Source organism: Pristiophorus japonicus, chromosome 13 (assembly GCF_044704955.1).
Source record: "Pristiophorus japonicus isolate sPriJap1 chromosome 13, sPriJap1.hap1, whole genome shotgun sequence".
NCBI classification, from domain to species: domain Eukaryota; kingdom Metazoa; phylum Chordata; class Chondrichthyes; family Pristiophoridae; genus Pristiophorus; species Pristiophorus japonicus.
The window spans coordinates 55,912,676-55,926,887 of record NC_091989.1 but is presented as its reverse complement, the minus strand read 5'-3'; the positions used below and the strand labels follow the sequence as shown (position 1 = coordinate 55,926,887).

The window sequence follows — 14,212 nt, the reverse complement described above, 5'->3', positions numbered from 1 at the left end:
CCTGAACCCCTAAAACCCTTTGGACCTTGGACCTGCACTGGGTTTTTAGCATTTCACCATTTAGACAGTACCCTGTTCTATCCTTTTTAGATCCAAAGTGGATGACCTCACATTTGCCTACATTGATATCCATTTGCCACAGTTTCGCCCATTTGCTTAATCGATCAATATCTCTTCGCAATTTTATGCTTCCATCTACACTGCCACCTATTTTTGTGTCATCTGCAAATCTGGATATGTGGCTTTCTAGCTCATCATCGAAGTCATTAATAAATATGGTGAATAGTTGAGGCCCCAACACAAATCCTTGCGGCAGCCCCAAAAACGGCAGTACGTATGAAGACCTGCAAAAAAGGTACGTTAAAGTTGTAATTTTAACATTTTTTTGCAGCGATTACTTAGTTTAGGGTCTTGTAAATGCTTTGTAATTTTTTACTTTTTGTTTTTCTTATTTTCTTTGTGTGTTTTCCTCCCTCCCAGGGCCTGTCTTTTAGCGGTAATCGGCATCGGAATAAAGTTGGCGAGGACTGCGGTTTCCGTCGCGAATCCTCGTGCAACGCGAATTTTTACAGCGGGGCGCATTTTTTTGCCAATTTTAGGCCTTTAAAAAATGGTGGTGTGATTAGCGGTATTTTTGGCGAAAAGTGACAAAAATCGAGCCCTCTGTCTCATACTGCTCAGCCGATTTTCTAACCAGATCAATAATTTGCCTTCAATTCCATGGGCTTCAACTTTAGTTAACAGTTTCTGATGAGGGACTTTATCAAATGCCTTCTAGAAGTCCATATAAATAACATCCATAGGCATTCCCCCATCCACTACTTTAGTCACCTCTTCAAAAGATTCTATCAGGTTAGTCAGGCATGACCTTCTGTTTACAAATCCATGCTGGCTCTCTCTGATCAGCTGAAAATTTTCAAGGTATTCAGTCACCCTATCCTTAATTATAGACTCTAGTAATTTCCTGACAACAAATGTTTGGCTAACTGGTCTATAATTTCCTGGTTTCCCCCTCTCACCATTCTTAAAGAGTGGAGTGATGTGTGCAATTTTTCAAATCTAAAAGAACTGTTCCTGAATCAAGAGAAATTTGGAAGATTATGGTTAGCCACCTGCAATGTCCTTACCTACTTCCTTTAAAACTCTGGGATGGAAACCAAAAGGCCCTGGGGGTTTGCCACTCTTTAGTGCCTTATTTTCTTCATTACTGTTATTCTGCTTATGTTAATTTTGGCGAGTCCCTGATTCAATATTAGTTTCCTTAGAATTCCCCCCACACCCTGCTTAGTTTCTGGCAGGCAGGGCGGAGTTAAAATCGACTTCATCACAACTGGAGTTCAGACCCTGACTATCCATTTTGTTTTGCACAATATAGGCAGATACCTATTTTTTATTGGTGGAAATCTTCCAATGGCAGGTTTAGGATCTGAAGCCAGGCAGATTTGCAATCATGCTGATGAACACAATACCAAAGAGATCCATAATCATTCACATTGGAATGGTTGCATCTCCAAACATAGGGCTGGATTTGGCTACAGCTAATGAGTCATATCTACGATGCATAGCTGAAAATAAAATGGCCGCGCTACTAATCCATAGAGTGAACACTCAGCAATGAAAGCAATGAAGAATGAGGCAAAGGTATGTGCTGCAAAATGGGAGAAACTAGGTGAAAGAGGAATTAATTTCTCTGTTTAATTTAAAGAATGCCAGAAATCTTAGTACATCATTTATACTGGTAATACGACTTTTCTGCTTTTTTCCTCTCACCTTTAATATTTTTCTTCCAGTTTATCTAATTCCCCATTAAGTCTTGCAATTCATTTGGTTTCTATAGCCACTTGTAAAATATTCCATGTTCCAATTTTTGCAAAAAGAATTCCTTCTAATCTCCTCCTTGTTATTTATAAACTATTATTCTTTTTTGCTTTACTACTTTTTAATTACTTACCAGGCCAGCCACATCATGCAATATTAATTGATGAGCGCACATTATTTTTAAAATGACATTCCAATTGCTAAGGTATAATTTAAATGATTAGCACTGTAGAAGCAAAAACACAAACATAAATATAACCAAGCACAAATAGATAATTATGACCTTATCTTTGGCACTGACGATGCCAATAAGTCTCAATAAGTCATGGGGTGCTCTTCAGCACGTCCCTGTAAAGGGTTATAAAAAAGCTGCTGCAAGCTGCTTTTACACAACACAATACTCAGCATGGTATCATTATGAATTTTCCACAGGACTGATTGCACAGTTTAGCCATAGGGATCAATGAGCTACAATAGCCTGGTAATATTTCAGCCAAAGTACCGAGAAAAATGTAATCTTGGCACATTTTTCCCAATAACCAACATTCAGAACAAATTTTCCCCTTGTGAAGCCAAGACCTTTGCCAAAGCTTTTTGAGCACGCACTGTTATGTTTTCAGTATGACATCACAAACACACAGGTTGTAAGATGGCTGATAACTTCAGGAAGCCAGTCAGGTGACCACACCTGTTTATTCTTGTAAACAGCAATGGCTGCAATGCCACAGTAGTCCACTGGGTGGAGCTATATATATATTATACTTCCCCCTCCTTAATGAAGAAATAATTATAACAAAATAATCAGCATACATAACTTGCATGGTTATCCATAACAAACGATATGGACTTATTTTGCCATATTTACAAATCAAGCTTAACCACTTGTTTTCTGTTTTGAAGAGGATACCTTCACTCTCGAACAGAACCTTGCAAATGTGGTGTCGAACTTAGACTCATTCGAGGCTGATCCTGAGGAAAGTTTTCCTCCAAGGGATGCCCTTGATTTACATTTGAACTCTCTACAACTTCAGACTATTTGTTTGCCTGACTCGGACTTAGACTTAAATTCTGACTTTCTCTTGGACTTCTTTCCAGTATATTTGATGTACAATATGCGACTGATACTTTATTTGTATCAAACCTATCTGATGAGTCAGAAATAATCGCATCATTCCAACCTTCAACTCCTTCCACGTCTGTAGGTAAAATATGATCAATGTGAACAACCCTAACCTGTCCATGATCAAACACCTTGACCAAATATGGGCGAGGACCATATATCTTCACCACTCTTCCTGGTAACTACCTTAACCATTTATGGTGATGGTTCTTCGCTCTCACCTTCTGATTTAATTTTACTCTTCTCTCTTTTACTCTACCTCTATCATGATTCTCTTTCTGTCTTAATTGTGTCTCTTCTACGGACTGTGCAAAGTTTGGTTTTAACATCGAGAATCTGGTTCATGGTTGTCGTTTGAGAAACAAGTCTGCTGGTGTTCTACCAGTAGTTGTATGAGGAGTATTATGATACGTAATTAGAAAATTAGCCAATTTGTGGTCCAATGGCAACTGTCATTTCTTTTAATTTGGAACCAACATCTGTTTGATGAGGGCACGTTTTACAATTTGTACTGTGCGCTCTGCTGCACCATTTGAAGCAGGGTGGTACGGTGGAACCTTGTCATGTTTCACACTATATTTGCTCATGAACTGTGCAAATTCTTCTGAACAAAATTGTCGTCCATTATCCGAAACAATTTCTTTAGGGAGGCCAAGTGAAGAAAATAATCTTCGCAAAATGTCTAATGTTTTACTTGTTGTTATTTTCCACATTGGAAACATCTCGACCCACTTTGAATGGCTATCAATCACAATGAACAATAGTTGGCCTTCTAGCTCAGCAAAATCAATATGTAATCTTTGCCACACCCTGGGAGGCCATTTCCATGGCTGTAATGGTACTGATGGTGGTTGCTTGTTTACCGATTGACATGTCATACACTGACTGACAATTAATTCTATATCTTTATCTAGACTTGGCCACCATAAGTAACTGCGTGCAAAACTCTTGGTTATAGAGGGAGTGCAGCGAAGGTTCACCAGACTGATTCCAGGGATGGCTGGACTGACATATGAGGAGAGACTGGATTAACTGGGCCTTTATACACTGGAGTTTAGAAGGATGAGAGGGAATCTCATAGAAACATATAAGATTCTGACGGGATGGGACAGGTTAGATGCGGGAAGAATGTTCCCGATGTTGGGGAAGTCCAGAACCAGGGGACACAGTCTTAGGATAAGGGGTAGGCCATTTAGGACTGAGATGAGGAGAAAATTCTTCACGCAGAGAGTTGGTAACCTGTGGAATTCCTTGCCGCAGAGAGTTGTTGATGCCAGTTCATTGGATATATTCAAGAGGGAGTTAGATATGGCCCTTACGGCTAAAGGGATCAAGGGGTATGGAGAGAAAGCAGGAAAGGGATACGGAGGTGAATGATCAGCCATGATCTTATTGAATGGCGATGCAGGCTCGAAGGGTCAAATGGCCTATTCCTGCACCTATTTTCTATGTTTCTATGTTTCTAAGCTCAGTCCTAGATGCTGGTCATGAAGATCTCCTAATAATATGGACCTGAATTTATTTGGTATAACCACTCTTGCACCCCACAAGATACAATCTTTATCGGCTGATAATTCATTCCTACAAATGAAGAATGGATGAATATCTTTGTCTGTTACCTGGTTTGGCCAGCCATTTGTGATGTAATCATACACCTTTGACATAACTGGGTCACATTTGGCTGCTCTACCAATCTCTTCAGCTGTGACTGGCAGTTCATCAATGTATGAAAAATAGTACCATCTTGCCGTCCGGAGGAGGCGGGGGTCCCCGATGGAGTGCACTCTACGCGGGAGTCCTCCCACTATTTATCGGGGACTTGGCCTGGAGGGTGGTGCATGGAGCAGTCCTGTGCAACAAATATTTAAGCCGGTTCATGGGCTCCCAGGCCGCCTGCAATTTCTGCGGTCTGGAAGAGTCCGTGTTCCACGTTTTTATCAAATGCAAGAGGTTGTGGCCCCTGTTCAACTATCTAAAGGGGCTGCTCCTGAAATTGTGGCTGCACTTCAGTCCCACACTCCTGATCTTTGGGCACCCTGTGCGGAGGGGAGCTGGTAGATCCGAAGGCCTCCTTGTAGGACTGCTCCTGGGCACGGCCAAGGCTGCCATCAGCCGGTCCAGGCAGCGGGTGGTCGATGGGGTCGTTCAGCCTGACTGCCAGCCTCTCTTTCATGCTTACATCCGGGCCAGGGTGTCCCTGGAGATGGAGCATGCGGTGTCCACCGGTACGCTCACGGCCTTCCGCGAGAGGTGGGCGCCGGAGGGACTGGAGTGCATTGTTACCCCCGGCAACCAAATTTAAATTTGATTTTATATGTTTTAAAGTTTAATTTGTTTTAATTGCCGGGTTTTAGTGTCCCCCTCCCCTTTTATAGGAGGCACTTGTAAAAATCACGATTTTAGTGCCCAAAAAAAACCTACTAAAAAATACAAAAAAACCAAAAAAAAACATTAAAAAGGGCCTGAAGAATGTTTGGAGTGTCCCCCAGATTGGGGGGCACTTGATTTAATGTTTATGTTTGCCCCAAAAAGAGTTGTATGAAAAATAGAACACTTCTTCCCTATCAGGTGTAACTTGTGATGGGGAAGGCAATCTAGATATAGCATCAGCATCAGCTGATCGTCTGTATTCAATATCATATGTATATGCTGACAAAATCAAAGCCCATCTCTGCATTCGGGCTGTAGCTAATGTTGGAACTGGGGACTTTGGATGGATGATTGCTGTCTGGGGCTTATGCTCTGTAACGATGGTAAACTTACGACCATACAAGTATTTGTGGAACTTCTTGACCCAAAAATTAATGCCAAAGCTTCCCTTTCGATGTGCGCATAATTACGCTCACTGGCACTGAGAGTGCATGAAGCAAAAGCAATTTGATCTCTCCTCCCCACTATGTAGTATATGAGAGATTACTGCCCCAACTCCATACAGAGAGGCATCACATGCTAGCTTAATCTCTTAGATATGTCATAGTGAACTAACATGGTGCTCTCTACCAATTTGCTTTTACACTCCTTGAATGCTGCATCACATTCTTCTGACCACTTCCAATGGACCTGTTTTTTCAATAGTTCATTTAGTGGATGTAATACTGTAGCAAATTTGGTAGGAACTTCCCATAATAGTTCAAAAGACCCAAAAATGATCGAAGTTCAGAGACATTCTTGGGAATGGATGCATTTCTGATTGCATCCAGCTTTCCTTTGGTTGGATGTAAAGCATCTTTGTCTACTCTGTGCCCGAAGTACTCCACTGAGTTTTGAAATAACTTACACTTTTACTCTGCGCCTCTCTAGCCATTTGAGGACTTCATTCAATATGTTATTATGAATTTGCCTGTTTGGTGCTGAAATTAATATGTCATCTAAATAACATACTACTCCTTCAATACCTTGCAAAATCTGGTTCATCACTCCTTGGAATATGGCAGGGGTGGAAGACAACTCCAAATGGTAGCCTATTAAATTGATATAGGCCTAGATGAGTATTTACAATCAAGCATGACTTGGACTCCTCATCTAGTTCAAGTTGTAAGTAGGCATTCGTAAGATCCAACTTTGAGAAGACCTGACCACCTGTCAGTGTTGTGAACAAATCTTCTACATTTGGCAATGTATTGGGGAGATTGCCCTCTAGAACCTGATTTACGGTTACTTTATAATCACCACACAACCTTACCTTACAATCGGACTTAGTTATAACAACAATGGGTGTAGCCCAATTACAGCTTAGAGATAATGTTCTCAGTCTCTAGTCTTGCTTAACTTTCTCCTTGAGTTGTTAACCTGGGGAATTCCCTACTGCAGAGAGTTGTTGATGCCAGTTCATTGGATATATTCAAGAGGGAGTTAGATATGGCCTTTATGGCTAAAGGGATCAAGGGGTATGGAGAGAAAGCAGGAAAGAGGTACTGAGGTGAATGATCAGCCACGATCTTATTGAATGGTGGTGCAGGCTCGAAGGGCCAAATGGCCTACTCCTGCACCTATTTTCTATGTTTCTATGTTTCTATATGGTACGGGACGTGGCTTGCAGTAAACTGGCCTAGCGTCCTTCTGTACTCTGACACTCGTCTTGAAGCCTTGGATCGGACTGCCTGTTTCGCAGAACACCTTTGGATACTTCTTGATGACATCATCTTTTGATGCAAATCTCGTTTCAACACGAAAAATCACTCCAATCCAGCTTCAGTGATCCCAACCAATTTCTTTCCAGTAAGGCAGGCTTGTCTCCTGCCACTACTAATAGAGCCAAGCTCTGAAATTGATCCTTGTATTTCACCAGTACAGTGATACAACCTACCACAGGATGTTCTCTCCCGAGTAGCCTCGCAGCTCTATCTTGGATTTCTCCAAAGGGAAATCACGCAATTTGTCGAGATATAGCGATTCCGGTACTACACTCATGGATGCACCAATGTCGATTTCCATGAATACCTTGGTTCCTGCAATATCTACATGGATGATGATATTTTTTGAATCGCTGTTAGTTACTCTCGTGCTCCTGATGATGTGTAGCTCTAAAACCTCCTTGTCCTGTTATTTTTCTTCCATGCTATGTAGTCTCTGGGGATTTCTACTTATAGCTTTGAAAGTTGATTTACTCTTCAGTCAGCATACCTTCACAAGATGCCCAGTTAAGACAATTTTGAGCACCGATAGCACAACTTCAATGTCTATTACCATTGCCAATTGCTGAGCCCTTGGGGCCCAACTGCCTTTTACTTTTAACCTGCAGGCAATTCACCTCGATTGGAAATGGTATAAAATTCTCGGGAATATTGGTCGGCCATGTCCATTGACATAGCTGTCTGACAAGCTAAATCAAAAGTCAAGTTAGGTGTTGTCAATAACTTTCTTCTGATCGCATCATTTTTCATCCCAAAAACAAAGCGGTCACGTGATGCTTGGTCCTGAAAGTTTCCGAAATTACAGTGAATAGACAGGTTTTTTAATGCTGCAATATACTCACTGATATTTTCTTCAGTTAACTGATCTCGTATTCCGAAACAATAACTTTCAGCAATTTCCAGAGGCTCAGCACTATAGTGCTGTTCTAACTTAGTTAGAATCTGCTTAAGTGATGTGTTCTTTGGCTTGACAGGCACAAGCACATTTTTCAGGGTTGCATACACCTCGGGCCCTGCTTCAGTTAAGAAAATAGCCCGTTTTCTTTCCAACACCACCCGGTTATGGTTTTCATCATCGGGGACTTCGATGATACTATTTGTGGTGAAAAACATTTCTAGCTGCTCCAGATATGCTCCGAAACTTTCACGGTCATGTTGAAACACCCCCAAGAACCCTATTATTCCCATAGGCGCAGCCATCTGGATTCTGGCAGTTCAGCCAAGTCTGCTTGTAATTTACCTTGGATTTTTAGCTGTTACTCAAAACAGAGAAGCTCTCAAAGTCTCTCAGTCAGTTGGCTGAATTACCCACCAACAAAAATTTCAGCCAGGTTATCCAATTATCCTATCCTTCGCCGCCAATGTTATGTTTTCAGTACGACATCACAAACACACAGGCTGCAAGATGGCTGATAACTTCAGGAAGTCAGTCAGGTGACCCAACCTGTTTATTCTTGTAAACAGCAATGGCTGCAATGCCACAGTAGTCCACTGGGTGGAGCTATATACATTACATGCACAATACCAAATGCCACCCTTATAATCCCAATGACACCCAATACTTATAAGATATCTCTTTGAAATTTCAACAGTTCAACTCATTTTCTTAGTAGAGTCGGCACTACAGAATTTTATCTTTTGATATCCCTATCAAAAATTAAACCGCTATGAAATAACTTTCAAATTATTTAACAAAATAAGAAAAGTGTTCAAATGTTATACCCTACCTTTGCCTGTTAAACAATAACTAGTAATAATAATTTCTGAGCAAAAAGGTAATACCTCAAATCTGATTAGTTCCGCCTATCACCAAAAGCACCTTCATGGCATATTTTTAATAGATAGTGGGAAAACTTGGCTTTTATCCATACCTGCTCATGCGAACAGGAGCTCACAGTCTCTCAGGGGTTGGATCAACAGTGTGAATGGTTGGACCAAGTGTGGAGGTGGTGGGCTTGATTGTCTGGTGAATTTATCCCACCCTTGTTTTGCTTGTTCATATGTAAAAGTGAATGACCAACAAAATACTGTAATTACTACCGGTATCCAAGTACTTTCTCACATCGTTCTATTGTAGTTGAAGCAAGTACCTCTTAGAACTCAACTTAACAGCATTTGTAGCATCTAAGCACCATGTTCATCTGGTAGTACAATGTAGAACTTCAAGTTTTGTGGTTTACCACATATTCAACAGAAATATTTCCAGAATGGAAGGAGGGAAGTGGTTAAGTTAACCCACATTTAAGCTGCCTGCACTTATCATTATGAATTACAGGTTTAGAAGTACTGCAAATGAGGTAACTTAGCACTGATTTCACTTTTTCAATATTTGCAACATCGCTTCTGTGTGTTGTGATTAACAACTGGCTCAATTCATTCAAATTTAACAGATGTTACCAAATCTTTCTGTGAAATACTAATATTTTTGACTATCATATTGTATCAGAACAAATTACTGATACGTAGGGTGACCTGGTAACTCAACAGTTGACATCTCAACTCTGAAACATTCAAGCCCCGGGGGAGCTGTGTGCCGTTTTCCCTCATCCACCTGACATCAGTTTATCAGTTCTGAGCTGGCCCACTAGATGGAGTCCTGCCATGTGTTACCATGGTGCCTCAAAGGGCAAAGGGGAATTGATATGGTTAATCTTGCCTTGTTTAAATCCTGCATGCTGCCAGGGGTTTGCACATCATACAAAATTTACAGCAGTGTAATGAGGACAGTCCTGCACATCTACCTGGAGCAGCAATATATCTGTCTCATTATACTGCCCATCAACATCAATTTCCTTCTGTCTGGCATAAGGCAACCTCACAGCCCAAGAAAGGGTCAATGCAATTTTAATGATTTGTATAGTGCTTGCCATCATTCTCGTGCTTGAGTACTGCTTTGCCAAACATGTATGAACAACATTTTGGGACTCCTTATTATCTATCTATTTCCATTATATACTTTGTGGGTGGGAGGAAACATTATGGTGAATAATGTAGGTTTCAGTGTGTAGTAAACCTAGCTCAGACAAATGTTTCCACATTGCTTGAGGGCCAGAATCCTTTATGGAGTAGATCCATTATCACTGAAGGACAGTTATACTCCTACCTCTTCATGTCATTGATTTTAACATCCGATTTATGCAGGCAATTTAATACCAATATGAAAGCAACACCTAACCCAATAATTTCCCAAAGAATAACATATTTTAATGTAAAACCAGTATAAAAGTACCTAGATGCCAACCTCGGAAATCAGCAAAAGCTGACCAACAGCTTCATAAAAGGTGACAGTCTCAAAAACATATCGGCCTATGAAATGAAGTTACACTGAAATTACAGTTAACACACAGGTATACCCAAGATTTAATCGTTTGAATAGCTGAAGATTGTGGAAAGAACTGTGGTGAGTTGCCTTCATTTTCTGCAGAGAAATTTTTGACTATTGTGGATAGGCACTGGTACTCTAGATTCTAAATCTGATTGATATACTTGTCACAGTGACAGAATCACTCTTCTCCTCCGGTTCGGAGTGGGGTTCTTCTCTCCTCCACCCCCCAGGTCACACCAGCATTCTTCTTCCTCCCAAGTATCAGCTTGGTTCACTTGGTTACACTTTGACTTCTAAATCAGAAAGTTATGGCTTCACGACTTTACCAGAAATCAAAGCCGATACTTCAGTGCCATACTGTGGGCCTGCTTCATTGCGGAGGCATCGTTCTTCTGATGAAATGTTAAACCGAGGCCCAGACTATGTTTGCTGTTCAGTTGAATACTATAGACCAATGTTCACCCTAATTTTTATTTGAGTGCGCGGCCCCTTTAATGGAACTGCATGGCCCATTCCAATTTCCCTGCATGCACGGTTTTTCCATAGTGAAGTTGGCAAGCGGCCTGCGCAGACCTCCAGAGCGCCGCTGGGCGGAAATATTGCTATACACCCCATGGCACTTTTAAAGAGCAGCAGGGAGTTCTCCCAGTATCCTGGCCAATGTTACTCAACCAACATCACCAAAAGAACACTTGTCATTCATCGCTCTGTTGTTTGTGGAACCTTGCTGTGCAAAAGAATAATTGGCACTTCTCAATTTCCTCTTGAATCATGCTGGCAACTGTTTCACGCCACTCCCACCTTACTATTCAAATCCAGCTGGCACTATTCACACCCTCTCTGATCAATTCAAGCTGGTATTCTTCTCCCTCTCCCTTCAATTCAGTTGGCACTCCTCATGCTAACAGCAGAGCTGAATAAAAGCAGAATGTTAGAATACATTTTCATATATATATATACTGAGGTTGTGAAATGCACTATATAAATGCTAGTGTTTCTTTATATAGACACACACACACACACATATATATATGTATATACACACATAAAAACACATTCACACATATACACACATACAGTCATCATCATAGGCGGTCCCTCGAACGAAGATGACTTGCTCCCACACCAGGGATGAGTTCACAGATGTTTCAACGAAGGACCAGATAGTCCAGTCCTGAACTCCAGGGTGGAAGATGACTGTGCGAGATTTGTTTAACGTGTGGTGACCATTGCACATCAGCCACCACACGGGCTTGACAGAGCTCGGCCTTTATCCAGTGGCAAGAGTTAACCAGGACGACTGGAGACCTGCTCTGCTGTACGGAATAGTGCGCGCACAATATATATGGTACATAATAACTCTGATGACGCCACCTTCCACACTAGTGCCTCTGACATGTCTTCCTTTGTCCTCAACCGAGGATTCCCCTCCACTGTGGTTAACATGGCCCTCGACCGTGTCCGTTCTATTTTCCGCACCTCTGCTCTCACCCCTTTGCCTCCCTCTCAGAACCACGACAGGGTTCCCCTTGTCCTCACCTTTCACCCCACCACCTCCACGTTCACTGGATCATCCTCCGCCATTTCAGCCACCTCCAGCGTGATCCCACCACCAATCACATCTTCCCTTCCCCTCCCCTCCCCTCCCCTCTCAGCGTTCCAAAGGGACTGTTCTATCCGTGACACCCTGGTCCTTTCCGCAGTCACCTCCAGCACCCCATCCTCTTCTCACGGCACCTTCCCGCGTAAGCGCAGGAGATGCAACACCTGCCCTTTTACCTCCTCCCTTCCCACTATCCAGGGCCCCAAACTGGTACACTCATAATAAAGGATGAAACTGAGTACTGTGTATAATGAGCAAGTGTGACCTTAGCTCCTTTAATAAGACTCCAGAGTGCAGGTAACTCGTGGGTGGCCTGCTTATATACCGTGCTCCCATGGGATGTTGGGATCCCTTGGGACTCCAACTGGTGGGCCCTCTGGTGGTCAGGTGTTATACAGGTTACAAGGGGTTAAATACATAACACAAACACTCCTTCCAGGTGACACAGCGATTTACTTGTACGTCTTTCAATTTAGTATACGATATTCGCTGCTCACGTTGTGGTCTCCTCTACCAGACACATGTATATATACACACATATACATATATACACAAACACACACACACATACACATACATATAAACACAAACACGCATAAATAAACAAATTTATTTTTTTGTTTACACATAAACAAATAGATACACACATACACATCATCATCATCATAGGCAGTCCCTCGGAATCGAGGAAGACTTGCTTCCACTCTTAAAGTGAGTTCTTTGGTGGCTGAACAGTCCAATATGAGAGCCACAGACTCTGTCACAGGTGGGGCAGATAGTCATTGAGGGAAAGGGTGGTTGGGACAGGTTTGCTGCACGCTATTTCCGCTGCCTGCGCTTGGTTTCTGCGCGCTCTCAGCGATGAGACTCGAGGCGCTCAGCGCCCTCCCGGATGCACTTCCTCCACTTAGGGCGGTCTTTGGCCAGGGACTCCCAAGTGTCAATGAGGTTGTCGCACTTTATCAGAGAGGCTTTGAGGGTATCATTGTAACGTTTCCGCTGCCCACCTTTGGCTCGTTTGCCGCGAAGGTGTTCTGAGTAGAGCACTTGCTTTGAGAGTCTTGTGTCTGGCATGCGAACTATGTGGCCCACCCAACGGAGCTGATCGAGTATGGTCAGTGGTTAATATGGCCCTTGACAGTGAACGTTCTATTTTCCGCACCTCTGCTCTCAACAGAAAGCTACATACACATAAACGCATACACATAAACACATACACGCAAACATATATACACATAGATATATACGCATACACATAAACACATACATATATACACAGAAAGACATATATACACACATACATATATATACACACATGCATATATGCAAACACACATGTATATACACAATATAAATGTGCACTGTCTCCAGGCATCTAACACATCAAAAGTCAGAGACAAATAAAACGACAAAGCTCATGTGTCAAAGCTCACCCAGCAGTGTCCAGAATCCAATTGGATATTGAACAACTCCATTTTTTCTGCTCTACTACCCTGCCTGCCAGATTATTCCAAACATTTATCACTTTTTTTGACAACATTGACATAATTATGTTTTTTTGGACTAGGTATTGCACATACTGGCCTAGAAATAACTTCTGCCAGCATTTTCTTTCCATGATGACCCCATTCCAAATCCCAGGGATGAGGCCATTACCATATTGGGAGTGAGTACCGATGCCGAGCAGCCTAACAAGGGTGCCCACCCAGCACAAATAGCAGAGTGCTGCTCTGACAAGCAAGGTAAAAGTGCCTCACCTAGAATCTTGTGTGCATGCACAAGTGGTGAGCTGATGCCACGGAGATGTGCAGAAGCGTTTTTTACACAACACATTCATTTGTAGTTGCCAAAATCTGGATTATGGGCCGTGAAGTTGGATGAAATTTGGTTGCCATATCTAGTAATGCTGTTCAGACCCCTCTGTCGACTTATAGTTTACTGCACAATACGCCGTCGTTAATTAGCGTTAAGAGAATCCAAGGAGAATGTGGCTAAATGTAAAACATTTCTTACATTCACCCTTTAGTGAATGCACTTACTTGGACTTTTCCAACCATACTCGATTATAATATTAAACAAAATTAAAATGAATGCTGGTGGGGGGATTCCACAGGAAGTGATCATTTCCATGGTGACACACTGGCTTCTTGGGTGTGCAAAACTGTGCCCAACAGGTCAAACAGTCATCACTGGTCATGAAAAAAAAAACACAG

General features: G+C 42.0%; 1 protein-coding gene across 5 annotated transcripts in view; it reads right to left on the bottom strand.

The window, feature by feature from the left end:
- LOC139278583 (copine-8) overlaps positions 1-14,212 on the bottom strand; it is a 435,806-nt gene that overhangs the window by 205,204 nt on the left and 216,390 nt on the right. Inside the window, exon 8 of one of the 5 annotated variants that reach the window (XM_070897514.1) lies at positions 13,967-14,188. The exons of the other annotated variants lie outside the window; for them this stretch is intronic. Within the exon in view, the coding sequence (XP_070753615.1) occupies positions 14,071-14,188 (118 nt within the window). The 3' untranslated portion in view covers positions 13,967-14,070. Of the gene's footprint in view, positions 1-13,966; positions 14,189-14,212 lie in introns of those variants that run through there. 5 annotated transcript variants of the gene reach the window in all.